The 27,755-nt window shown below is 38.2% G+C and overlaps 1 protein-coding gene across 1 annotated transcript; it reads left to right on the top strand.

Annotated features, from left to right (window-relative positions):
- The first annotated feature begins 13,763 nt into the window (after window positions 1-13,763).
- LOC145908554 (NFX1-type zinc finger-containing protein 1-like) lies at window positions 13,764-27,487 on the top strand. The gene is made up of 48 exons (XM_082995853.1): window positions 13,764-14,034; window positions 14,199-14,331; window positions 15,456-15,593; window positions 16,184-16,318; window positions 16,502-16,636; window positions 16,934-17,050; window positions 17,110-17,246; window positions 17,400-17,553; window positions 17,613-17,709; window positions 17,889-18,034; window positions 18,109-18,255; window positions 18,358-18,449; window positions 18,503-18,592; window positions 18,812-18,924; window positions 18,980-19,133; window positions 19,200-19,346; window positions 19,404-19,503; window positions 19,594-19,809; window positions 19,969-20,225; window positions 20,293-20,436; window positions 20,491-20,568; window positions 20,631-20,720; window positions 20,784-20,867; window positions 20,926-21,033; window positions 21,232-21,279; window positions 21,337-21,405; window positions 21,556-21,660; window positions 21,876-22,029; window positions 22,115-22,307; window positions 22,371-22,550; window positions 22,609-22,815; window positions 22,877-22,976; window positions 23,030-23,160; window positions 23,214-23,303; window positions 23,369-23,522; window positions 23,576-23,766; window positions 23,926-24,085; window positions 24,344-24,483; window positions 24,603-24,772; window positions 25,132-25,222; window positions 25,278-25,405; window positions 25,469-25,642; window positions 25,864-26,014; window positions 26,073-26,187; window positions 26,248-26,422; window positions 26,491-26,602; window positions 26,658-26,835; window positions 27,097-27,487. The coding sequence occupies exons 1-48, from the start codon at window positions 13,806-13,808 to the stop codon at window positions 27,210-27,212; spliced, it is 6,573 nt and encodes a 2,190-aa protein (XP_082851979.1). The 5' UTR covers window positions 13,764-13,805; the 3' UTR covers window positions 27,213-27,487.
- The last annotated feature ends 268 nt before the right edge of the window (window positions 27,488-27,755 follow it).

Below are 27,755 nucleotides of genomic sequence, written 5' to 3'. Positions count from 1 at the left end.
CCCGTGTGGAAATAAATAAATATATGTTTGAGGAGAGCAAGAACTTTCAAAATACGTTTCGCCAATGGAAGCAATCAGTAATGTATGGGAGTTAATTTTACAGTTAAGTTCGCATGTATCCATGCCTTGTTGCCATGGAAAAATTGAGTCACTTCCAGGTAACTTTAGTGGGGTTTTGAATAGTCCGGGAAGGCATAGGGAGGCGCCACGCAACTCGTTGCATTCGTAACGTTCGAAGATTAATTTGCTTAGTTTCAAACCCACAGTCAAGGTAATTTTGCAAGGTCAGCTTCGCAGTATGTTTTATGTCTGCCCCGCTGTTTGTCGGTGTCGTAATTCGCCGATCTCGCTGCTTATCATTAACACTGCCCTTGCGGACAATACGCCTCATGCATTGAAATTCAGAAACAAATTTAGTTTTTGACGTTATAGTAACAAATTATGATGTCACAGTATAACCAGGCCCTTGAAAATTTCAAAAGTAGGCGTCTATGATTTCAGCCATCGCAACGAAGCTACGCTTGCTTATGGAACGGGCGCCCGACCGATAATGCCCAAATCTTAGTGCGCAAAAACTACATAAATACACCATGCTTTAGGCCAGAGTGCTCCAATGGCCGTAACAAACCGTATAAGTTTATCCCTGGGTTAAGTGTTACTGTAAAATCCTGTTCAGACGTATATACGGATTATCCATAACACAAAGTAATATGGGTGTGAGCATGAAAAGACAGCAGTCAGATTACAATTAGCGGGCCGACGAAAGTAAGATCTCAGGCCAAATTTGTCTGTCCGCCCTTCGTTTTGGATTCCACAAAATCCCATTCTTCATAAATCCACTTACCTCGCTTCACCAACACTCCCTGAAGTGATAAGTTGTTTCATGTACGGAAAGAGCCACAAGGCATGTTACCTCACTCTAAAAACTGTTAAACCTCTTTTGTTCTTTATTGGACTTCTGAATGTTGTTGTTTGGTTTACGTTTGAAATGCAGTATCAAAATCTGATCAAGTTTTGCTGTATGGCAGACTAAGCGTTTAAGGAATGCAGTAAGTTAATTTTATGCCAGAAGGGCAGTCTATTTTAAAGTAGTAAGGACTCTCACATCATGTTGAACTAATTGCAACTTACGCTGTTGCGAACAAATCGCGTAAGTTGCCTCTGATACAAACTCCAGTCCTGCCATAAAATAACATGTACGCCTATGTGTCACGTGACAGCATTCAAATCAACCCTGATGTTGAACCAATCGCCTTAATGGTTATTACTGCTATGTTATGGTTTAAAGTCTTTCGTCAAAACAATGCTAATTTTTGTTGAAAAAGTGAAGTTACATTGCAACAGTTGTTGGTTGCCTACATTTGGTTGTTGACACTTTCTATGGCTCACGCTTGTAAACTTTGTAACAAACACTGGTGAAATATCACAAGACAGGCTTCAAATTTGATCTGAACACATTTTAATCCATGTCTGATTTCTTGATGGAAAGAAAAAAGGATCAACCGTTACGTCGCAGGCAGCAAAACACGTGACGGCAAACAAACATTCGCCTTTTTTGACGACCTTGGGGAACTTGTATAAATTGACAACAACTTCAATTCCAATCGTTCCCAGAGAGACAGATTAATTGAAGACTTGTAAGAAGAACCCAACAAATATCTTATTAAGGTTAATTGAATAGGAATGGTTCGAAAAGTGTAGACAGAAATGTGTACCAACAGCAATACCGAACTTATGATTTTTTGTTTAGTTAAATTTGCTGTGTTCTGTTTTCATTTGAAGAATTTAAATTTTTTGTGGTTGTTCTTTTATGAACAGGTACTTTCCCTTTCTGTGTCTTTTCTCTTTAAACTGGACTTCGCCCGAAACGCCTTTACCACCAATTGCTTACTTTTTGTTAAAACTCCCTGCATCACGTTCATCGTTTTGTTCAAAGAAGCGCAAGAGTCGATGCCAAATTTAAGTTGTGGGCTTCTGGTTGTAATTGACACGTGATCATTATTTCAGATTGTTAGACTTTAGTTGCAAAAAAATACTAGCAACGTCACTGGTTACTTAGCAACGTATGTTTAAATAGCGTTTAACACGTTCTCAATCAACCAGTGTTCATTTGTACAACATTCCTATACAGAAGTTGGTGAATGTTTCCATGAACCTTTTTCTGTCACGATCTTACTCCCTGTAAAGCTATAGTTTCTTTCAGGTCCAACAATGTGACGTCAAGCCTAATTCATTAAATAATGATAAATTTCATGGTTGCGCAATACCTCTGTGCCCACGTGACAACTACTCACAGATAAAATAACTAAAATACTTTTTTTATGTTATCGTGGTCGCTTAAGCCAACAGAAGTTTTGTTGCTGTAACTTGTGGCAATTTGTTTTTTGTTTGAGTTGTTTTGAGAAAATCCAAATCTAGAATGTTGGACAAACTAAGCGAACGTTTCTGACATAACTGCGTTTCATCACTATCTGACTGAGAAGAGTAAATGCATCGACGGCGGATGGATGCAAAGAAAAACACTTTCCGTGGGGCTTATGCGCGGAAAACTACACCGACCTTGACTGACCTTGTCAATTGACCCGCATGGCCTGTCGGGATTAAACATCTTCCCGCTTCTGTGTAAGAATGTGGAACACTGAGAAACCAAATGAAAGGCTGGAGCTTTTATCGCATATGTTTTGAGCATGTCCGATTGACTCGCGACGTATTAAGTTAAAACTTGTGCACTGAACCGCATAGAACATAATGAACTATAAACTTTAGTTTTCCGTCTTGTGGGTTTTCCTAATAATTAGTCGATATTTATCTGCGTATAAAACGTTGTTTTGTTTAAAGAATCAAGTGTAGATCACATATGAAACATTTCCATGTAAGTTCATTTCTACTTTTTGTGTGTGTTCGTCACGGTGATTCTCAAGGTGCGTACGCTCACGAGGGCAGAGGAATGTTGGTCATACAACCCGCAATGCACGCATACTTGTTTTTTTTGAGATGTACGATATTATACCAATGAGTGAGAATGTAAAACTGAGAAACTAGTTTCCAGAAGAGCAATTCCTATTAATTAGTACGCCTGGCAACACAAATAGCAGTATGTACGATTTTAAGTTTTGGCTCACTTTTTGTGACATGAATTTATCTGAAACTAAATTACCACTTGTTACGTTTTATGGTCTTTGTTGCTGTCTAATCCGAAAACATATTTTTTACTACTAATAGTGCCACAAACTTAGTCCTAGTCTACTGTTAACATTTTCTTGTAGCGTAAATTTTACGAGGGGACGCATAACTCTTGTAAGTCCATTATTTTTAGGAAGATCACCTCCAGTTTGGATCACCTCCAGATTGACGTGTCTTAAAACTTGGCATTATTCCAAAAATTGCCTTTGAGGATAATTGGTTATACCTATACAACTTTTGTTGTTGCATATTGCTATTGCTTGGCCAGTTCTTTATTCATACACGTACCAGAATGAGTACTGATTATTTCTTACACGTGTAAATAACTCGAAGTGTTCTACCCTTAAGAAGGCAATAATTAAGCAAGCTACCGGATTGGGCGCCGAAATTTGGAAGACGGACATTTTAAACCTTATCCAACTCCCCAACGAATTCCCAAGTGTTTATTTAAATCGTTTGGCAAACGCCTGTGCTGAAAACACGCATACTAATCCATTAGCACGAAAATTAGTGTGAAACGAATTTCTGCAACGCATGCCGACAGAAATTCAAACCTTGATTAAGTCACAAAATCCTGATACATCGCTAGAAGACATTGGAATTTTAGCAGATCGAATTTCAGATACCAACCCCAATGCGCCAAGCGACCACACGCAGCCAAACGAAATGCAACGTTTAACAAGCCAACTACAGGAATTGTTAACTACGTTTCAATCTTCAGCGACAGGACAGGGTACGCAAAAACCGCATTATTCAGATCGCCAAAATTATCAATCTTTCAACAGGCAAGCACAACCGTTCAGGCGTAACGCATTTCAGCCACGTAATACAGCACCGTAACGCGCGACCGGAAGCTCTTATCAGCTGTTTCAGCAGCCGCAGCAGTACAGTACGTCACAGCAGCCGCGCAAGCCATTTTCGGGATATCCCCCAAATAGACAGCGTTATAACTCAGACTTATGTTTTTATCACGCGCGTTTCGATCCTCGTGCAAACAAATGCACCCCCTGCCAATGGAAAGGCAATTAACAAGACATCCCTCCTTGTACATAATTGTATTATTAACCATGTTATGGTGCACCGGCACAACTGCCCTTGATTTCAATTTGCGCATTTGTTCGCCGCAACAAGTTGCGGAATACGAGATATTCCCCCGGAAACCTGCTATCGCCACCTGCTCAACATGACCAAAAAATGTTAATGTTTTCCGCCTTGATAGAAATTTAAAGGAAATTCCAGCCATATCATGTCCCGCTGTAGAAATAATTACTACAGACACTTATTACTTTTTTGGAGCACAAACATCCCACTCCATGCGATTTTGTCCAGCCCAATTATCAGGCACTATTTACGCCCGCCTGCTAAGGCCATGCCAACTGCTATTGGTTTTTACCTAAACGATTTAAATGATCAATTACGATCAAGTTTCCAACACCTGAATGCTGATGCATCTTACCTAGAATGTCAACTGCAATCTTATCACTCGTTGCTACTTGCAACTAACGCGCGCATTAACCTCTCTCTTACTTTATCATTACTCACGGGACAACAGAAAGCAGCCATTACTGGAGAAACTATCACAGAGATAGGCTGCACGTACCGAAATGTACGTATACGCTCTTTACAATACATTAATGTGTATGTCACAATCCATTGTTTACCGAATTAGCCTGGCCAGCTAAATCGAAGCAAACCGGCAGCTGTATTCTAACAGAGAATTACACTCAAAGGTACAGTTTGTAGAGCACTACCAACCTAACAGGATTTTTCACTTTAAAATACAAGGAAAAATCTTTCGGTTTATTAATTATACAATGTCCCACGTTGATACGAATATCAACCAATTAACCCCGCAATTGCTTCCTATAAATAAGTCGATTAAGTAAGATAACTTTATCGAAGCTTCCAACATTCTATAGAATGTTCCTATAGGAACCCCTCATTACCCGCTGAGGGATCTAAACCCAATTCTTGCGTCACTGGCACAGACCAAACGGCAGAATGAACGCTTAGACTCGTATTTTGGAGGCGAAAGGACTTCTCCAAAACGTCGTGTTGCGACCTATTATGTCAAATATGAGTCTCGAATCGAATCTTAACAATATTATTTATGATCGATTGGAAATCCTATTCGATCAACGCATTTGACATTAGATCGCACGTGAGTTCTAATTGTTGTGTTTTCCTAACCTGACTTTAATTAACTCTCGATGCAAACATTACACCAATATTTATTCACCACGAACAATTTTGGATACGAAATTAACATGCGCAATTATACCAACGCCAAACTAAGTGAATTTACGAACTGAGGAGAGCACAGTACCGCTGCACTGCCTCGCTCCGCCTCAGCTGAACGCACACGGAAAGTTTCATTATTTAAAACCGGAGAGAAACAAAGCGAACGAAGGATTTTGAAAAGAAGGACTAACAGTCAGCGAACAGTTTACAAAAGACGCACTCTCACACAAAACAATGAAGGACTTCTCTGAGGCGACAGATTTAAGCTGGCCAATAAAATCACATAAAACACAGCTGTTGCGTAGAAACTGGTAACGAGATCAAATCACGTGAGAAAGCAACCGTTGCTATACATTTTGAAATGAGATGCTGGACAAGACGCTACCTATGGAATGCCTTAACACAAAAAACCCATGGAAAGAGATTCCGGACGTTGATGACGAAACTGGCTGTTATGTGACCATATAGTTCATATTTCCATGAATGCAAACGTTGCTATGTAACGTAAAATTACGTTACACGTCGGATGTGGCAAACTTGCGCATCTTCAAGCAGCATCCATTCAGTACTTAAACAAACGTTATTAATGACACTCTCCTCTATAACAGACCCATTTTGGAGCAGTGTTTTGGCTATTTTAGTCATTTTATCCTTAATTTGGGGTGTCATATTAACAGGCTTTACAATTAAGCATGTCTGGCTACGCCTATACCCACGTGTAAGACCAACTATGGCTCATTATATAGCACGGGCTCGGACAAACTTAAATCCCTTTAATAGGAATGCACCAGGTAACGAACCTGAAGCAGCAGTACAAAACGAGGCTGAAAATAATCCTTTGCATGAATTGTACCCTGATTTACAAAATGTAAATGCCCAGCAAGAACCAGCCGCACCTCCTACTGCATAGGCGCATGGCCCTATCCATAAATCTTTTTAAAGGGTGAAGTTTCCCGCATTGTTATCAACCCCATGACATAGTAATGACCCTTTGTGTATTCGCATGTCATTGCACATTTGTTGTGACTTTTCCTTGTGCACCATTATAACCGAGATTTCTCTATTAATAACTTACCAAATTTGCGTATTATATCATTTTTTTCCGCACCCACCATTTGCAATTTACTCGTTCAATCGCATAAACAACCTTTTTAATCGCCCACAGCTGATATTATATTCATCAACTGCCAATCTGGGGGGGAGTATTTGTAACATACGTCACAGAAACCAGTGCTTGAATTGCTTAATGTTTTGCGCGCAGCTTTGCACATGTACTGCATAATCCCACAATGTGACCCAAATGATTGAGCCATCGAATATTCTCGAGTAAAGTGATTCATTTAACATCCTGTTTACCACATAAAATGTTCTCCTATGCTTATGTCACATCACACCTAATGTTCTTGTATTATAATACTTCAAGCGCCTCATGATATTACGTGACGTTATTGACCAATCAGCTCTCACAATGGAGAGCGTTATAGAGCCCAGTTTTTACCCGTAAATTCAGTCAAGTCAAGTCTAATCTTCGTCATTCTATTTGCTGGCATCCTATCAACGTTGTATTGAAAGTTGTAATGTACCGTCGTAATGAAGAAGATAACAGAAATGAATACAATTATTCGGGAAGAGATCTTGGTTCTGGGTGCTTTATAGAACGGGACAGAAGCAGGTGTAACCATCAAAGAGACTCAATAACCGCTCAGGCCATCGAGACACTGTTAAATATCTCTGAGACCCTTAGAGTTATTTACACACGAGATGAGCCAATTTACTTTTTGACGGCCATCCAGCTGAGCCCTTTTATTTTTTATACACGCATATTAATTCGCATGCGGGTCGTTGCCTATACTTTTTGACGGCCCAAGAGAAAATGTAAGCATTTGTTGCGCACGCTCCAATGCAATGGAATTTGTGGTTCACTTAAGCTTTTTAATAATCTTTTTAATTTGTCATGCAGCACGCAATTCTCATAAACGCTTGATATTTTAACTTGTTTGTGCATTTTACTGCGAGTATTCTTTTGTACACAGAAAGAAACCACCGTGACAGCTTGCGACCACAACGGAAACACAGACGATAACCACCATTAGTCACCGAATTCAATGTTACTCAATTCGCAACAACCAAAGGTCAAGACGATATTGGATTTGGGAGAGAAACTAAATCTTCACAAGGAAGGGGCATGTGTAGCAACACGCATGTTTCCCTACTCAATTCTTCACACATTTGGAACACATACGGACCGAAGGCTGCAGACGGTGTTAGGTTTTCCGGCAGAACTCGCACAGTCTTCTGGCATCCGGCTCGACGACAAACCTTTTTCTTCATTTGTAACTTGTTAAATACCCCGTTCGCACTTTTCTCTGTCTCAATTCATTATTCGCTGTCATTACTCGCTGTTGTTCCCTATCATTGACTTTGCCACCCAACTAGTCTCGGTCACTTAACTAAACAACTGGCACGCGGTAGAAGCTACTCGCTCAGTCACTAACGCGCTTGGAACAAATAAAAGCCACCTGGCATTGCAAACGTGTGTTTCCATTAATAAACAAGTCTGCCACGGAGTTTTAAATTCAGTAGTATTCAGCAAGAACACGCAAGCAGTCTTAGCTTCAGCAAAGCAGCCGACGGGGAAATCTATTTGTACGCTGCAGCATTGGCTTGTTCTCTTCCTTGTAAAGTTTTAATGATCCTGACTGATTAATTCTCGTGGCTCCATCCAACTCTATATCATTATTGTGACCCAAGGTATCAGAAATCTTCGTGGGAAATTCTGGCCCGATTTTTTAGGCTCCAGAACAGTGAATTTTTAATGTTTGCAAACTGTGGGTCGTTTTCAACACTGGAACAAACGTGCGATTCGGTCAAAAGTCAACAAAGGTCGTTGAGATCTTCCGTCTGCTATGACTGACCTTGACTTGATGCAGACCAAGGACAGTATTAAACTCTCCTTACTATAATGTCAACAAACACATTACAAAATAAGAATATAGTTCGTGGCGAATTGCATTCAGCCTTAATATTCTTGCCACAGACTAATTAGCCATAATGTACCAAAAATGTTTTCATACGTACGTGTATACGAACATATAGATATAGCAGAGCAAATGAAAAGGGAACAATGGCAAACAGTGACGTAACACTTGCAAATAGTCTGTACTCCAAATACGAGCTGTTACGTTTCGTTTTGCCTTAAAACCGCATATTTATTTCTAGCTATCCTTACTTTGGAATAAATGTATCATCTCGGCATGTTGGTCGGAACATTAATTTGCCGCATGTCCCAGTTTCCTGTCTTATGATGTCGTAACCAGTTAGTCATTAAACATAACGTCTGTTTATTGTGCAGGTATGTCACAATTCACATCCGAATGCATGGATTCACTTTCGAATTGCTCAGTTCCAAAATAACCAGTTGCGTGTGTGGGATAACAATGCTCGTAGTAGTGTGACGTAACAAACAAAGGTGCCCGTTACGCATTGTCGAAAAAAAAAATTTGTTGTCTCGGATCTTCAACTCTTGTGGTCACGCTTCAGAGATTTCCGCACAGCAGCGATGACGAGATATCACAATCACGTGATTTATGGTATGTGTAGCAAGTACTATAGTGTTTATCAATCACTCGCGTATGCAGTGTTACTTCCAATCACCTGCATTATAACAGCATTCGGATATACATGGTCCCTGTTTCAAACGATCATTGTTGTCAAAAGCTTCTGCCCATTCCACAAACAATCGTAAGAAGTTTAACAATTACTCGCATACCCACAAAAGCTACAGATACTTGTCATAGCTTTGTCCGCAAAATAATAATAATTACTTATAACTTTGGCTGACATACACGAGGAAAATTTCAAAGGCTCGAAGGATGACATATGTTATTTATGGCTACCAAAAACCTAACTTACTGTGCTGGTGGTTCCCCTGCGTCAAAACTATTTTCTTCATATCTTGAAATTGTTCAGACAAACGTAATAGTGACGTCTTCGCGTCATGTGAGACAGCCAGCTGCCACCGGTTAAACCAGGGTTTGGTCAATGTAAAGCAGGCATACAGTTTGATTGTATTGTTGTTGGGAAAGTAAACTTTACAACTTAGCAACAATGGGCGACTGTAATCCAGTTAAGGATTTAACAATGCTTACTTTTCGTCATCAAATAACTCTCCGGAATCAAATTGCTGCAAAAATGTTCTATGGAAAGCCAAGTTATAGCTCAAACACGGTAATATACCTGTAGCTGCAGATAATAATATGTTCATATTTGTGTGTACCTACCGTACAATAGTCCCTCCTGAGTTATGTCAAAAACAAAATTACGTAACGCGATAAACAATTGTGACGTGTTCGGTTCCACCCGCATGACCAAACCCGCCCGCACAGTGGGTGAGTACCCGGGTTTAAATGTGAGGACATGTTTTCTCACTCTGACTCGCATTTTGACAATTTAGAACAGAAAGGAATCAGTTACGTCGAAGCAGGCGGACCTCACATTGTTTTGTATGAATATGTAGTTGATGTGGCGTAGATGTTCAAGTTGTACGATTGTTTTTGCCTCTTTAGTTGGGTTTGTTCATGGTAGCTGGGTTTGGTCAATGTAGCTGGGTTTGTTCAATTTAGCTGGGTTTGTTCATTGTAGCTGGGTTTGTTCATTGTAGCTGGGTTTGTTCATTGTAGCTGGGTTTGTTCATTGTAGCTGGGTTTGTTCAATTTAGCTGGGTTTGTGCATTGTAGCTGGGTTTGGTCATTGTAGCTGGGTTTGCTCATTATAGCTGGGGTTGGTCATTGTAGCTGGGTTTGGTCAATGTAGCTGGGTTTGTTCAATTTAGCTGGGTTTGGTCAATGTAGCTGGGATTGTTCATTGTAGCTGGGTTTGTTCAATGTAGCTGGGTTTGTTCAATTGAGCTGGGTTTGTGCATTGTAGCTGGGTTTGGTCATTGTAGCTGGGTTTGGTCAATGTAGCTTGGTTTGTTCATTGTAGCTGGGTTTGTTCAATGTAGCTGGGTTTGTTCAATTTAGCTGGGTTTGGTCATTGTAGCTGGGTTTGGTCATTGTAGCTGGGTTTGCTCAATGTAGCTGGGTTTGTTCAATTTAGCTGGGTTTGGTCAATGTAGCTGGGTTTGTTCAATTTAGCTGGGTTTGGTCATTGTAGCTGGGTTTGTTCATGGTAGCTGGGTTTTGTCATTGTACCTGGGTTTGGTCGTTGTAGCTGGGTTTGTTCAATGTAGCTGGGTTTGTTTAATTTAGCTGGGTTTGGTCAATGTAGCTGGGTTTGTTTAATTTAGCTGCGTTTGTTCATTGTAGCTGGGTTTGTTCAATGTAGCTGGGTTTGTTCAATTTAGCTGGGTTTGTTCATTGTAGCTGGGTTTGGTCATTGTAGCTGGGTTTGGTCATTGTAGCTGGGTTTGGTCATTGTAGCTGGGTTTGTTCATTGTGGCTGGGTTTGGTCAATGTAGCTGGGTTTGTTCAATTTAGCTGTGTTTGTTCATTGTACCTATGGGTTTGGTCATTGTAGCTGGGTTTGGTCATTGTAGCTGGGTTTGGTCATTGTAGCTGGGTTTGGTCATCGTACCTGTATTTGGCCATTGTAGCTGGGTTTGGTCATTGTAGCTGGGTTTGTTCATTGTAGCTGGGTTTGGTCATTGTAGCTGGGTTTGGTCATCGTACCTGTATTTGGTCATTGTAGCTGGGTTTGGTCAATGTAGCTGGGTTTGTTCATTGTAGCTGGGTTTGTTCATTGTAGCTGGGTTTGCTCATTGTAGCTGGGTTTGGTCAATGTAGCTGGGTTTGTTCATTGTAGCTGGGCTTGTTCATTGTAGCTGGGTTCGGTCATTGTACCTGGTTGCGATCATTGTAGCTGGGTTTGGTCACTATAGCAGGATTTGGTCAATGTAAGGCAGGCGTAATAGTTTGATTGTTTTGTTGTTGGGAAAGTAAACTTTATAACTTAGCAACAATGGGCGACTGTAATCCAGTTAAGGATTTAACAATGCTTACTTTTCGTCATCAAATAACTCTCCGGAACTAAATTGCTGCAAAATTGTTCTGTGGCAAGCCAAGTAATTCGAGAATTAGGTTTAAACTCAAACACTGTAGTATACCTGTAGCTGCACATAATAATATGTTCATATTTGTGTGTACCTACCGTACAATAGCCCCTCCAGAGTTATGTCAAAAACAAAATTACGTAACGCGATAAACAATTGTGACGCGTTCGGTTCCACCCGCATGACCAAACCCGCCCGCACAGTGGGGGAGTACCCGGGTTTAAATGTGAGGACATGTTTTCTCACTCTGACTCGCATTTTGACAATTTAGAACAGAAAGGAATCAGTTACGTCGAAGCAGGCGGACCTCACATTGTTTTGTATGAATATGTAGTTGATGTGGCGTAGATGTTCAAGTTGTACGATTGTTTTTGCCTCTTTAGTTGGGTTTGTTCATGGTAGCTGGGTTTGGTCAATGTAGCTGGGTTTGTTCATTGTAGCTGGGTTTGTTCATTGTAGCTGGGTTTGGTCATTGTAGCTGGGTTTGGTCAATGTAGCTGGGTTTGTTCAATTTAGCTGGGTTTGTTCATTGTAGCTGGGTTTGTTCAATGTAGCTGGGTTTGTTCAATTTAGCTGGGTTTGGTCATTGTAGCTGGGTTTGGTCATTGTAGCTGGGTTTGCTCATTATAGCTGGGGTTGGTCATTGTAGCTGGGTTTGGTCAATGTAGCTGGGTTTGTTCAATTTAGCTGGGTTTGGTCATTGTAGCTGGGTTTGTTCATGGTAGGTGGGTTTTGTGATTGTAGCTGGGTTTGGTCGTTGTAGCTGGGTTTGTTCAATTTAGCTGGGTTTGGTCAATGTAGCTGGGTTTGTTCAATTTAGCTGCGTTTGTTCATTGTAGCTGGGTTTGTTCATTGTAGCTAGGTTTGTTCATTGTAGCTGGGTTTGGTCATTGTAGCTGGGTTTGGTCATTGTAGCTGGGTTTGGTCATTGTAGCTGGGTTTGGTCATTGTAGCTGGGTTTGGTCAATGTAGCTGGGTTTGGTCAATGTAGCTGGGTTTGTTCAATTTAGCTGTGTTTGTTCATTGTACCTATAGGTTTGGTCATTGTAGCTGGGTTTGGTCATTGTAGCTGGGTTTGGTCATTGTAGCTGGGTTTGCTCATTGTAGCTGGGTTTGGTCAATGTAGCTGGGTTTGTTCATTGTAGCTGGGTTTGTTCATTGTAGCTGGGTTTGCTCATTGTAGCTGGGTTTGGTCAATGTAGCTGGGTTTGCTCATTGTAGCTGGGCTTGTTCATTGTAGCTGGGTTCGGTCATTGTACCTGGTTGCGATCATTGTAGCTGGGTTTGGTCACTATAGCAGGATTTGGTCAATGTAAAGCAGGCGTCATAGTTTGATTGTGTTGTTGTTGTGAAAGTAAACTTTACAACTTAGCAACAATGGGCGACTGTAATCCAGTTAAGGATTTAACAATGCTTACTTTTCGTCATCAAATAACTAGTTTGCTGCAAAATTGTTCTGTGGCAAGCCAAGTAATTCGAGAATTAGGTTTAAACTCAAACACGGTAGTATACCTGTAGCTGCAGATAATAATATGTTCATATTTGTGTGTACCTACCGTACAATAGTTCCTTCCTGAGTTATGTCAAAACAATATTACGTAACGCGATAAACAATTGTGACGCGTTCGGTTCCACCCGCATGACCAAACCCGCCCGCACAGTGGGTGAGTATCCGGGTCTAAATATGAGGACATGTTTTCTCGCTCTGACTCGCATATTGACAATTTAGAACAGAGAGGAATCAGTTACCTCGAAGCCGGCGAACCTCACATTGTTTTGTATGAAAATGTAGTTGGTGTAGCGTAGATGTCCAAGTTGTACGATTGTTTTTGCCTCTTTATCCCCGAGCAAAAGACAGGAACTCGCGAAAACTTGAGTTTTTGAAAAAAAATAGTTATTTCATTAGTGCCATTACCAGAATAGTGAAGCTCTTCCTGTCGACTAATCCCAACAATCTCCACTTTAAAACTTCATCAGCCTCGTCATACACGAATTCCTATTCAGTTTCCAAACAGATTTTGCGTTAATGTCCTATGCTGCGTCACACCCCAGTAAGGCTGACGGGTCCCACAGTAAACGTTGAAGTTTTCTGGTGACATTTATACGATTCCTAAGGTGTCCTGACAAGTTGCTTATCTGAAGAAATTACTTGATTGAAAATGTTTGACAAAATGTGTTTGTGATTTCATATTTCATGTGTAAAATTGTCATTTCACAAGCCATGCAAAGCAACTAGTTTTTTTAATTACTTGCCAGTAAACATTCATGTAGTTCAGGGTTAAGTAGTTTTTTCCGTGTCATTCTTCACATTTCACGCAGAATTAAGCCTAAAATGACAGCAAGACGAGTAAAATCAAAATCTGGTCGGCACCAATCTGACGAGAGACCAATCCTTAATAGAATTGTTTCTCCGAGTCGAAGAATATCTTCAGGAAGAGATACAAACTTACGTGTAACTGTCAACACACTGTCCAAGATTAAGTCTGATGCAAAAGAGAGAGATGAAAGGACTCCAATCCGTGACAGGAGAGTACAACGAGAGATTGAGGATACTGTTTCAAGTAAGACCTCATGCAATGTTTTCGGGTTGTTTGTTCTTTTTTAAATAAGTTGTCTATCATTAGAGGGTTGTTTTACAGGAAAATGTCAGATTTTTTGTTAGGTATGAAAACTTTACGTTGCTGTAAGACAGAATAACTGACGTTGTTTTGCATATGATTATCAGGACCGCGTTCATTTGCTTCAGCAGTCGAGCCAACTACATCAGCGAGCAGCCATAGTAAATTACATCGTCCAACGTCACCCGTACACATTTACCCAGGGCAGCAGAAAGACTTCCAACATCAAACCCAACCCAGGTGAAATTTAATCCAGATTCGAGATGTCCGTGCGACGTTTGTTTTAAGGCCTCTAAGCATTCGCAGTGAGTCGGATGTTAGCAGAATTGCCCTCATTGAACACGGATAAGAAACTTTGTAACCTCAAGACAAAGAAAGTTCTGTATCGCGTATTTCTAACCTTATGTTTACCCAAAAGCACTGAACACAAGCACATAAGCCGAATAATAATAGAGGTTAGTGATCCGATGTTGCAATGAAATTGTATAGCGGGAAAAGAATGTAACTATAAGTAGTTGTCATAATCAAACGTAACTTTAGTGCGATTTGGTGAACGAATGCAAAGTTAATGTGAAAAAAGTCCATAAAAATCCGGATTACGAGATGCAAAATGAACAACTTTTTTCAAATTAAGTGTAGATTTGGTTTACTTTAATTTTTTTGTCAAGGAAAAAATATTACTATTTGTCAATGATTACTCATTTATAACAACAAGCGGTTGAATGTGCGAAGACGCGTCATTCAGGGTTTTTCCAAAGCCGGAAACTCTTACGACCCCAATAATATGTGCAATTTTTCTTTCCATTGACATTCGATGGAATGATGTGAATGATAAAACAGAATGAACCATAACTCGAACTATAAGTTCAAAGTTTTCGCGTACGGTTGAAAGGTGACTTGTGAGGAATAAACGGATTGCCTGAGTGTCACTCACCAGTCATAGAGGTTCATGGCAAACGTGTGTGACATCACATCATACTGTGTTGTCTTCAACCATTCGATATCTGTCTGTTATAACGAGAAATACCGAGCAGTAATGTTTCTTGATCCACTGAAATAAGACAAAGATAATTATGACAAAAAAAACTGTAAACCGAAACTATTGACACCACGTCTTTACCATATTAGCATTTTCTTCCTTACTATTATCTTTAACCCCAGACTGATTTTCGAGGGTGACCCTGTAAGGCTCTTTAACCGTGGGGAAATTTAACTTAAATTAATTAGAGTGTAAATTGCTAAAACATTTTTAAACACTTAAAAAATAAAACCACAAACTACAAATGTAAATTACTTAAATAAAAGTTTGAGTATTAAAATACCAGGTTTGGAAGTTGTCATCAACAATTTTTGTGTTTACGCAGATTATCCCATCATTCACGAACAAGGTCAGCAGAAAGGTCATATTTTTTTAAAAGTCCTCATGAAGTTTGTCAAAATCCAAGAAACTCACAAAAACATTCTCCCTTCAGGGGTTCTCCCAATGCAAATCCTGAAAAATGGTGAGAACAATTTCTGCATCAACTGGTTTGTTGCACTTCTTGGTCCTGGTTTTTATATTCTTACAAGAGTGGCCAAATTTTGCGAGGCGATAATTTATCGCTTGCCTGACGGAATGTGTAGAATTTTTAAGTTTTTCGTCATTTAATATGTTGTCCATCGCCATTAACTTATTAGGGCGGGTCCACGTACATAAATTGTGCCACTAGGTTCTTTGTTTGTTTCTTTGGAAATAAGTTTGTTGGTGGAAGGTCTGGGTGTAGGCGTTTGTGTGCTTATATATTGAAATAATATTATTTACAAAGCTACCACGGCAGTTTGTAAGAAGTGTGACGTCATGGCCAGTGAACCGTTGAAAACCCCGTCAGTGTTTCCCATTTAAAAAGTTTAAACGTCCATATCTCCGCAAATACGCAACCAATTTTAAAAAAACTTGATATTGGTGAAATCACTATCACATTTCATCTCAGACATCACAAAATAATGACTGCAGTTACACTTTAATGTGTCAAAGCAAACGGCGCATGAAGAAATTTAATTGGTTTGCGTTGGAAAGTTTGCTACAAAATAACCAAATGATTTTACTCCGAAGGAATTCAGCAGAATGTTCAACTTCTTATCTTGGTCGTCGTGAACAAAAGCAAGTTTTCCAATCACCGAGAGACTCACGAAGATATTCTCCGCATAAGAGTGGTTATAACTCATCGACTGCAAATGATGAAAAATGGTTTGAGTTTGTATAGAATTCGCTGTTGCAATTGTTCAAACAATTTTAGTACTCTAGAATTACTTTAGATGTTTCAGGTAAACATGCAACCTAATTGGTATGAAGACAAATGTGTTTTGAAAAATCTGAAAAATATCTTTCGACGTTACTGGTGTTTGCAAGGATATTTCACGTGAATTAAAGGGGTTCACCAGAATGTTCAACTTCCTATCTTGGTCGTCGTGAACATAAAGGAGTTTTCCACTCACCGAGAGACTCACGAAGATATTCTCCTTTTAAAAGCGGTTCTTACTCATTATCTGCAAATCATGAGAAATGGTTAGTTTATAACAACTGAGGTCACTTTGTTGTTATACTTGTATATGTGTAAATGGGTGACGATGTAGATTGGTGTTTGTAAAAACGTCTAAGTTTCTAAAACAAGCCTATCTATAATAACAATAATATAGAAATTGGGCCAAAAGATGTGTTTTGTTTTGCACCGAGTATTTTGGTGGACATACAAATAACCCCTGATGAATGCCTGTGTTGGACAAATACAAAATCTCTGTGTAGAACTTTCTGTTGCAAATTTTTTATCGCCTGTTTGCTGATGTGTTTTTATGTAAATTGAAGGAATTCTTATCTTGGTCGCCGTGAACAAAAAGGAGTTTTCCACTCACCGAGAGACTCACGAAGATATTCTCCGTTTAAAAGTGGTTCTCACTCATCATCTGCAAATCATGAGAAATGGTTAGTTTATATTTGGCTTCAGAAAAACTAAGCTTACATTGTTGTTGTTATAATTCTAGTATTCCGAGTACAATTCCATACAAAGCACTTGAAGAGATGGTTAACAATGAGGACATCACTTCCAGTGATTTGGCAATCCGTTTATCAACAGAATCATCAGGGTTTCACCTAACATTAAAACAAAACTTGAGGGAAGGTAAATCATAATTAAGGCACGTTTTTGTCGTTGTAAGCTTTTGGAACTGGGTTAGTTAAACTTTTGTAGTATTGGTAATAAAATATTAAAATGAAACATGTACACTTTAAACCTACATTTGCCACAATTAACTTCTTCGCATATCGTGTACAGGCATGATCCAAATGATCCTTGGTGCATTGGCAAAAATATGCAGAGATGATGTTCCAAATCATCAATCTGTTAATTTTGTTTTAAAAACTGCGCTGGATTGCAACTTCCATGAGAAGGTTTCCACCTTTTTACATGGCGTAAATATTGGTGGAAGGTAATAAATTTTCAAAAATCTCAAGTATCCAAAGCTTTAACACTTTTTGTAATGTTTAGTCTTGACCAGAGAAATGTTGATGTCACTCATGTTGTTAATTGCCTTTATTTAATGAAAGGATGGATGAATAAGATGCCAACGACTTCAAAAAAGCAGGCAAGTAAACAGCAACGTGAAATTTAAAAGCCAAACTAAGGGTATAAAAGCATTTGGGCCATAAAAAGCGTTGAACTGGGAAGGTAGAAACAGTGAGTGCTACTGTCTACAAAAATTACCGTTATCTTCAAATTAATGTGAACAAAGGTTTGGAGTTAATTGCTTCATTGTTTATTCAGGTTTCCATGCTTCAATTAATTGTGGAAAATGTAATTAAAAATTTGAATCTTCAATCGCATGAAAATATTTCACAAATATTTGGTGAAGTTCAAGAAATGTTCGAGGAAATGCCGCTGGTCAAAGTTGAAACTCTCAAGCGGGACAAGTATGTTTTGTTGTTTTGTTCCCTAAACTAACTGAAATTATGTTAAAATTATATCCGGTCGTTTATGTTAAAAGACAACATCTGCAAAACCCTGGAGCAATGCACAGTGAAAAGCCACCAGATGATTTTAGAGAAATCCCTGTATTTCCAACACAGTCTGATATTCACTCAACAAAAAATCTTTTTATAAGAACCAACCTCATTTCCAATGCTTACCAAAGGTAAAAAGAATATTGAGTGTGAATGACATTGCAATCGAAGTAGACGTTTCCAATTACATCGGTTCTCTGTCCTTTGTTTTGTTTAAAATTTACGTTTTACAGCCAGGAGCATTATTTGGATGTCCAGTTTAGACTTTTGCGAGAAGATTTTGTTCGACCTCTGCGGGATGGAATACAAGAACATTTGTCTTCTGGTAACAGATTGAAGGAATAATGAATAAACTTTTATTAAAATTCTGTTGTGCAGATTTGGGTGCGTGTAAAGGAGGCAAACACAAACAATGTGTTAAAGTTTACGACAAAGTAAAAGTTGAATATTCTTTTCCTGGGCCAAGAGGTAAAATTAAATAAAATTTATTTATATAGAAGTGTTTAAACATGGATCTCTTACTGACAAGTTGGGTTGGTTTTGGGATAAAAGCAGAAGTAGAATAATGATGATGCCGCATAGGCGAAATGTATATATCCTAAAAAAACAATATCTTGGTTGGATGATTTAGCAGCAATCTAGGCCAGTCCTTTTGGTAAAATTTATTTAAAAACAAATTGTTTTCAGGAATGCTGCATTGCATACATTTTGATTCACGACCATTCAGTAGCATTCGATGGCAAAGTAGCAAACGACTAATGTTTGGGAATTTAATTTGTCTTTCATGTGACAACTTTCAGGTACATTTGTGAGCATCCAAACCTCTTTTGATTTTAAAAAGCTTTTTCTTTGCAGAACAACTTACTTTTTGCCACAATTTCACAACGAAATCCTGATGACCTAAGTTTTGGATATTTGAAAGTTGAATTTGTTCACAGCACCAGTCTCATAGAAATCACACCGCCAGTGAATGATGATTTTTATGAAGAAGGTGAAATTCGCAGCGAAGGTGATTTTGAACAATATCAGCAACAATGCAAACTTTGTTTATTGAGACAATAAACTTTATTTTTAGATGAGATGTCTGTTTGTGATGAGGATTTCGACCCATTTTTTGATGAAACCTTTAAAGTGCCTGATATTGATATGCAGCAGGAGTACAAAATGATTGAAACTGAAGCTTACTTTGAGGCATATCGTCATGTACTTGCCGGTCTTCAAGGTGTTTGTTATTTTCAGGTTTATTTGGCAAATTGTTAATGGGATAATATTTGTGTAGGAATTGATAGGATCCCATTGGAGAGATATCTTGTGAGATGTCAAACAAGGATAAACTCACCATTTTACTTTAGAAACAATCCAGCAAAAGCACTTTTTGAGTTTTCTCCTGTGTTTGAAGGTAAAAATTTATGGCCCTAAACATTAAAAATAGTGAACTTACTGTTTAGGTGATGAGTTGTTTTGTTAAGTCGTAAAATAATCATCAATTTAGGAGTTCCTCCTGGTTTTGTGGATATTTTGAATAAAAACAGTTGGCCAACTGCTGAGGAATTAGCACTTGATGATTCTCAGAGGGAAGCTTTAGTCAATGCGTTTACAAATGAATTGTCGATCATTCAAGGACCACCGGGAACAGGAAAAACCTACATTGGTTTAATTATCATGAAACTGATGCTGTCAAACAAGTAGGTTTAAAGTTTTGTTTGAACAAAGTGTTTCTGATTACCGTCAGTTGGTTTATTTTAAACCCACATCAAGGGATAGATTCTGTACACTTAAGAGATCAAGATTCAAAGTTTTATTGTTTTTTTATTCATGGTAACAAAAATATGTTTTGTTCTTAGACTCACAAACGATGATCTACGTTTGCTTGATGGATTTTTGTCAAGAAAACGGAAGAATCCAATTCTTGTTGTTTGTTACACAAATCATGCACTTGATCAGTTCCTAGAAGGAATTATTGCATTCCATCCATCTGGAATTGTAAGGGTTGGAGGGAGATGCAAAAACAAAAACCTTCTAGATTGCACAATAATGAGCAAGAAAAGAAGTTACAACTACGCTACAAAGTTTAACAGAAAGACAATTTGGAAATTAAAAGGCAAAATAACAAGCAACATATTATGTAGTTGTAAAAGAAGTTTAAATGTAAGTTGAATATTGCGTAGAGGAAATGAAACTTCTTGTTGAGGAAATGATGGAAAACATTGAGATTTTGGAAGTTTCAACTAAAGTAATTCTGAACTTGGAAACACTCCGTTCAGTTATTCCAGTGCATCTCTACAATCAAATCGAATGCCACCCACGAGACCGTGCGTTGCTTGTTACAAAACTTTTATAAATTTACCAACATAAATATGATTTAGCAAATAAAACTTTTCTGGAATGGCTCGGCGTGGAATCAATGGGAAACTTTAAACTTGACAAGGATTTTGTTGCAAGTCGTATGTATTTTTGAGTGCATACCAACATTGTATATTTGTGCCATGAATTTGAATCTTTGCAGAAGCTTTGATTAGAATTTCAAATGTTTTTCAAACACTTCATCCCGAACACTTTAACCTGCAACATTTCTATGCTGGTATTTTTCGCACATGTGAGTAATTCTGTTCGGAGCAATTAAGGGTTTCTCCGCTTATTGTTCTTTAATATTGTTTAGGTTCCTTCAATGTCCAAACGTTGTTCAATTGGATGCGTCAATATCCGTTTGTTAAAATGAAATCAATTCAACCTCCACCAACAGGCAGTTGAAATGTTTGTTTATGTTGATTTTCTGGTTGGGAATTTTTCTTTCTTTGCAGATTTAGTTTTAAAAATATTAAGACGTATACCTTTGCTACCAAACTGTAAACCACTAACCAAACGTGGATATAGCAAAGAGGAAATTAACTGTGCAATTATGGTTTCAGGTTTGTAGACTTCAAAACTTGTTTAACAAATTTCTTTGTGAAAATACTAAAGTTTTTTCAAGTGTGCAAATATTGAAAGTTCCGAAATTTTTTTGCAAATATTTGATAACTATCTTTAATTTGGCTTTTTTGCACATATATTGCATTGGGTTTTTCCCTGCAGCTCTCAATTATTATGGCTTTTTTAATTTATTTCAGGAAACAAAAGTCCTCTGCAGTGGTTACAGGAACATTCACAAATAAGAGGTAAGATTATGTAAGCAACATATCTGTGACGTATTTAACTCTCATTTTCCAATATAGACCTGATTGAGAATTGTGAACTTGAAATTGAGGAAGAAGCTGCTTTACTTCAAGAACAAAGGATGCCAGGTGAGTGCTTTTGTCACTAAATCGCATTTCAGGATCTTGTGTGAAAAATGCTTGGTAAAAGCGGAAAAATAAGGAAAAATTTCAACTATAACTTCTTCGTCAAACATTTCAAGGCCAAGATTATGCAAATTAATTATTTTTCAACCACAGATGATGAAATGTTGGCCAAGTTTTTACGTAGCGACTTGACAGAAACAGAAAAGAAAGAACGCAGGGAAAAACTTATCAGAAAAATGTCTGCGTTTCCATTTGAAGGTATTTGAACAATTTTCATATGAAAGCTTAGTTTGTTTGTCGTACAACAAGATATTCCATTAATGCATTTATATTATAAACATCATCAGTATTTCTACAAAACAACGCCTATGTTAAACTAACAGGAGATTATAATTTCATAAACTTCCATCAATGGTGTCTTTCAAAAATTTCTACAGTCAAACCATGCAATTATATGACCTTGTTAAAACTAGGTGACCTTCATGATGGAAGACGAAAAGGCGGGAAAACACGACAACAGGCTGTAATGAACGAACTCGGAAAAATTGATGCCATGACGAGTGAATCTGCCCAAAACCTAACTAACATAAACACGTTGAGTGCAGATCAAAGATGGAATTTGTATCGGTAAATATTTAAACTCAACTCAGTGATAACAACTAGCATTGAGTGCAGTTGATTGTATGGCGACCATGTGTGTGTTTCACAACAGTAGATGGGTTGCTGACTTTCGAACCACAATAAGGGAAAAGGTTGAAATTCACTCTTGCAAATACAACCGACTTGCAAAAAGTTTACATGAAATCTATAAAAGCGAGGATCGCGCCATACTGGAAAAAGCTGATGTTATTGGAATGACAACAACTGGAGCAGCAAAGTACCGTGACATTATTCGAAAATTACCTGTGAGCAATTTGCCAACAACATAAAGTATTGAACAAGTCACGCCAGCAATATCGGTTGTTTAGGTGAAAATTGTGATTGTTGAAGAAGCCGCCGAGGTTCTAGAAGCTCATATCGTTACAACAATGCCCGAATCAACCGAACATCTGATACTGATTGGCGACCATCAGCAACTCAGACCTTCACCGACTGTTCACGAACTTGCTGTGAAATTTAACTTGGACATTTCATTGTTCGAACGAATGGTGACCATATTTAATTTCATAAACTTCACAACAATGTAATGCTAGTTATTTTTTTTAGATAAAAAATGGATTACCGTACACAAAACTGAGGGTTCAACATAGAATGCGACCAAGAATCGCTGACTTGCTTCGAATTGACATTTATTCAGACTTAATTGACCACTGCAGTGTGGAAAAATACGAAAATATTTGGGGAATTTCCCAAAATGTATTTTTTATTACGCACGAAGAACCTGAGGAAAGTGTTTCTGACGGCAAAAGCAAAGTAAGCCGAGTGGATTGTTTCGTCACAAAGACCTTTTATTCGATAACAAATATTTTATCAGACCAACCAGCATGAGGCAGACTACATGGTTGCACTTTGTCAGTACCTCTTCTGTCAAGGTTACAAACCCGAGCAAATCACGATACTCACGGCTTACACAGGTGCAGTGGTGATTGTTGCATAAACATCAGTGACGTCACACATGACTTTCCAGGTCAATTGTTTGCTTTCAAGCGGGTTATGGAGAGGAAACTTTACCAGGGTGTCCGTGTCACGGCAGTGGATAATTTTCAAGGGGAGGAAAATGACGTCATTCTTCTCTCTCTCGTCCGAAGCAACGACGAGGTTGGAAATTGTTAAATGTTTTTGGGAACAAAGCAAATAAATTTTTTCTTCAGCAAAACATCGGATTCCTGAAGGTCAAAAACCGCGTGTGCGTCGCTCTCTCCCGGGCCAAGATGGGTTTGTATTGCATTGGAAATTTCACGGTAAATTCTTATCAAATGTTAAGAAATGTTACATATCAAATTTTATGGATGAATTTTTGAATAAGATTCTCCAAGAAAAGAGTGCTCTTTGGCGACACATAGTGGATGACTTGAAGCAACGCGGACAGTTCGGAAAATCTCTCCCGCTCTGTTGTAAAAATCATCCCGGTCATATTACTGAGGCCTCAGTTGCTACAGACTTCAATAAAGTACCTGAAGGTCGGGAAGTGAATTTAAACAAAGCAAGTTTTGTTACCGAGTTTCTTCTCCAGGTGGATGTGACAAAGTATGTGGGGTGAGACTTCAGTGTGGACACAGTTGCCCGAGGAGTTGTCATCCTGTTGATACAGAACATTACAAACATAAGTGCAGAAAACCATGCGCTAAAAAGTGTCCTCAAGGTCATATATGTCCTTTAAAATGTCACGAGGATTGTGGGGACTGCAATGTTCCTGTAACAAAGGTATTAAAATCGTTTATTTAATCCTTTGCACCAAAATTTGTGCACTGTTGTCGGTTACGTAAAACAATTTTAAACCGATTTGAAAAAGAGTACGAGAAATATATTTAAAAGTTTTTCCATAACTTAAACAGGTTTAATATTTTGTGTCTTATCTTGAAGGTGATTCCCCGATGTCAACATGAACAGGAAGTACTTTGTCATCAAGATCCAGACACATTCCATTGCAATATGCCTTGTTCCAAAACATTGGAATGTGGCCACGATTGCATGCGTTTTTGTGGGAATCCTTGCACTACAAACTGCTTGGTTCCAGTCATGGGTAACCACCTGATAAAATTTCCGATTCTTGGGTGTTTAAACCCAAGCTTGTACAAAATTCATTGTCTATCTTCTTACTTTTTGTGTGTTTGTTCCGCTGTACTTTAGCATAAGTTGTATCTCAGTGGAAAAAGTCGAAACAACATCTTTCCTTTCACACTTGTCGTGTTTATGAATAAGTTTTGTTTGTATCAATATCTGTTGAGGTGACAAATTTATTCAAAAAACGTTAAAATCTAATTCTTTAACTTGTTTCAAGCGGAGAGTTCTTGTGGACATAAAATAAAAGTTTCGTGTCATTCCTCGTCAAGTCCAGACCCAAGACTTTGCAAAAAGAAATGCAACGTGATGCTGAAATGTGAACATCAATGCAAGGGAACGTGCTCCTCATGCTTTCAGGTAATGTTTTCTTTTTCCTTTCTGAACATAAAAATTATGTTAAAGCAAACTATTTATTGCACGAAGTTGGTTTTATTACATCTGTGGTTCAAACTACAACATTCTCAAATATTTTTCAGGGTCGTTTGCACGAGAGGTGTAAGGGGAAGTGTGGGAGGGTTCTTATATGCGGGCATACATGTGAAGTTACTTGCTCACAGAATTGTCCGCCATGCACCAGGAAATGTACAACGTTGTGCGAACACAGCAAATGTAAAAAAAAATGTTCAGAACCTTGCGAACCTTGCATGTAAGTAATTGATACATAGTAGTAGATAGTTTAAAGTTGTTGTGACATCAACAAAGCAGTTTGTATAAAAAGTAAACTTGAGAAACATATTTCCAATGTTTTTCTACTTTAACTTAAATGAAGAAGACAATTACAAAACCCGATTTCCGAACCTAAGTCAGAAGTTCATCTCTGAATATAAATTCCTGTTGCTGCCAGGCATATTGCAATTTACAATGTTCTGTTTTTCTGGCATAAAATATACGTGCTGTGCCCCTGCATGTTTCAGTGTAGTTCACTTTAAAATTGCGTTATACCTGATGAAGTCTCGCCGCATGGCAGACGAAACGTCATCTCTGAATATTTCAAAATATTTGCAGAGAAGTTTGCGGTTGGAAGTGCGAACATTATTCATGCACAAAGTTGTGTTCGGAACCTTGTGATAGACCTCCGTGCAACGAACCATGCCAGGTATGTATTTTAACAGGTTGTACTCACTCTATTGCAACAAATGATATGTTTAAAGAAAACTAAGAAATGTGGTCATCCATGTATTGGTTTGTGCGGCGAAACGTGCCCTGACCTCTGTCGAGTTTGTGACAAGGACAAGGTCACTGAAATATTTTTCGGGGACGAGGACGAAGAAGATGTTGGGTACAAACTTCAACTTGTTATTGATCCAGGAATAACTCAATATTGTTTGTATTATCTGCATAGGTTTGTACAACTTGAGGAGTGCGGACATATTTTCACATATCAAGGACTGGATAAATGGATGAACGACGAAGAAACAGACGAAGAAATTAATATTGCTTTGAAGGAATGCCCACGATGCAAAACCCCCGTAACAAAATCGAGGAGATACAAAAATGTCATCAACAAACAACTAGAGTAAATAAAAAGTTCTTGCTTAAATTTTAACCAGGTTTTAATGCAAAAGGAAATACTAGCTTTCGAAATTTACAATTAGGGATGATATAATACTTGTGTTTTACAGAATTCCACCCACAACCAAAACAATTTTGCTTTTCCGTTTTAAATGTTCCTTATTTTCAAAAATCAGGTTTCAAATCAGTTGAAAGTCTTTTCTAGTATAGTTGTTTTTATTACAGAATGATTAACGCATGCAAAATGAAAATCGCTGGGAACAACAAAAATATCAACTCCGAAGCGGGAAATTTAAAAGGAAAAATAAAAAACGACTTAAATATCAAACTTTACTTTGAAAAGCAAGCAGAAGGAATCATTGACGAAATAAACGAGGTGTCGAATATTCTGCCAATTTATCCCAGACGAAATTTATGCAAACTCTAATTTCCAGAGACGAATTCGAACGATGACCGACGTCCACGTGGTGGAAGTAAAATACAATGGCCTAAGTCGTTTGTCAAGTTTGTTACAAAATCTGAACAGGATACCATGGACATTTTCCACAGGTAATAAAACGTCACCAATTGAGTTCTTCCCTCCTTTATTCCTTGTTCTAATTTTCCCAGGAATGAAGAAAGAATTTGAAACAAGTTGTCGTCAAATTTCCAGTTGGTTAACAAACGAAAGAAACAATTTTTCTGGACAAGAAATTGACGACTTGGAGCGGGAATTTGCGAGACTAAAACATTGGATGGTTTTGATCAACATCAAATCTTCGATTGAAAGGAATCCAATTTTAAAGTGAGTTTTGTGAAAAATATTCGTTTATTACAAATACGTTTTCATAACAACTCCTATTAAACAAACAGGGATTGCGAAGAGGTGGAAGAACTTGAAAATGTTTTGTTGAAAGATCTTTCTCCCTACTCACAATTGAAGGAAGATAAAGTGAAGAAACTTCTGGATGAAATTAAGTCAAAGGTGGTTGAGTAAAAAAATAAAACAAAAATAAAAAAATCATTTCGCGTTGTTCTAGAATCCGTCCTTGTTTTCGGGGTTGGGGATTTCTGAAGATGAGCGGAAGATGGTTTTGAGAGCGATGAACTTCAACAAAGGTCACTGGTACAAGTGTAGAAATGGCCACGTGTACGCCATCGGGGACTGTGGTGGAGCGACACAGCGAAGCCGTTGTCCTGAATGCAACGAAAATATTGGTTTGTTGATAATTGTGTGTGTTTGTTTCATTAACGTATATTTGGTATTAAGTTAGTTGTAGTTGGAAAAAATCTTAAAAAAATCAATTTTATTAGACAATTTATGAACCAGTATTAGATAATACCAAAAATGAATAGAATGACATTGTCTGTCGGGAATATAAGAAGAAAAGAACGAGATGATCAACATTTAAGGAATGATACACAGAAAGCTTGTACAAATATGGTCATGTTGTTTATGTATTTTCTGGTTGGTTGTAGGGGGGGTTTCCCACCGACTTGATGAAGGAAACGCACTCGCAAGTGAAATGGACGGAGCAACAACATCAGCTTATGATCCTAGGAATATGTTCATTCCACCTGAACTTCTTCGTTAAATCTTAACCTAGGATTTACATTCTATATATCCTTATGCTCATTAACATCTTTAAAAAACAGACTTTCTTTCAATTTCTATCTTTTCTGATCTCGTTTTGCATTTTTAAGTTTTTATAGCGCATCATAATCAACTCTGTATGACGTTAATAATTGACTGGTTATTGACATGATTTGTAGCATCCACATGTAAGTTTGCGCCCATTTTTGTGTAAATAACTGTGTGAGTTGGATTTGGCCGGTAATCCATGTACATACATTTAACCCGTGTGGAAATAAATATATGTTTGAGGAGAGCAAGAACTTTCAAAATACGTTTCGCCAATGGAAGCAAGCAGTAATGTATGGGGGTTAATTTTACAGTTAAGTTCGCATGTATCCATGCCTTGTTGCCATGGAGAATTTGAGTCACTTCCAGGTAATTAGTGGGGTTTTGGGTCAAGTGTTGGCTCAAAGAATGTTTGACACCAAAGTTGATTAAATCAATATTTCATATGCGCATAGTCCGGGAAGGCCTAGGAAGGCGACTGCCCCGATATTTGTCG

Source organism: Ascidia mentula, chromosome 7 (genome assembly GCF_947561715.1).
Source record: "Ascidia mentula chromosome 7, kaAscMent1.1, whole genome shotgun sequence".
Classification (NCBI taxonomy): domain Eukaryota; kingdom Metazoa; phylum Chordata; class Ascidiacea; order Phlebobranchia; family Ascidiidae; genus Ascidia; species Ascidia mentula.
This window is presented reverse-complemented; position numbering and strand designations above follow the sequence as displayed.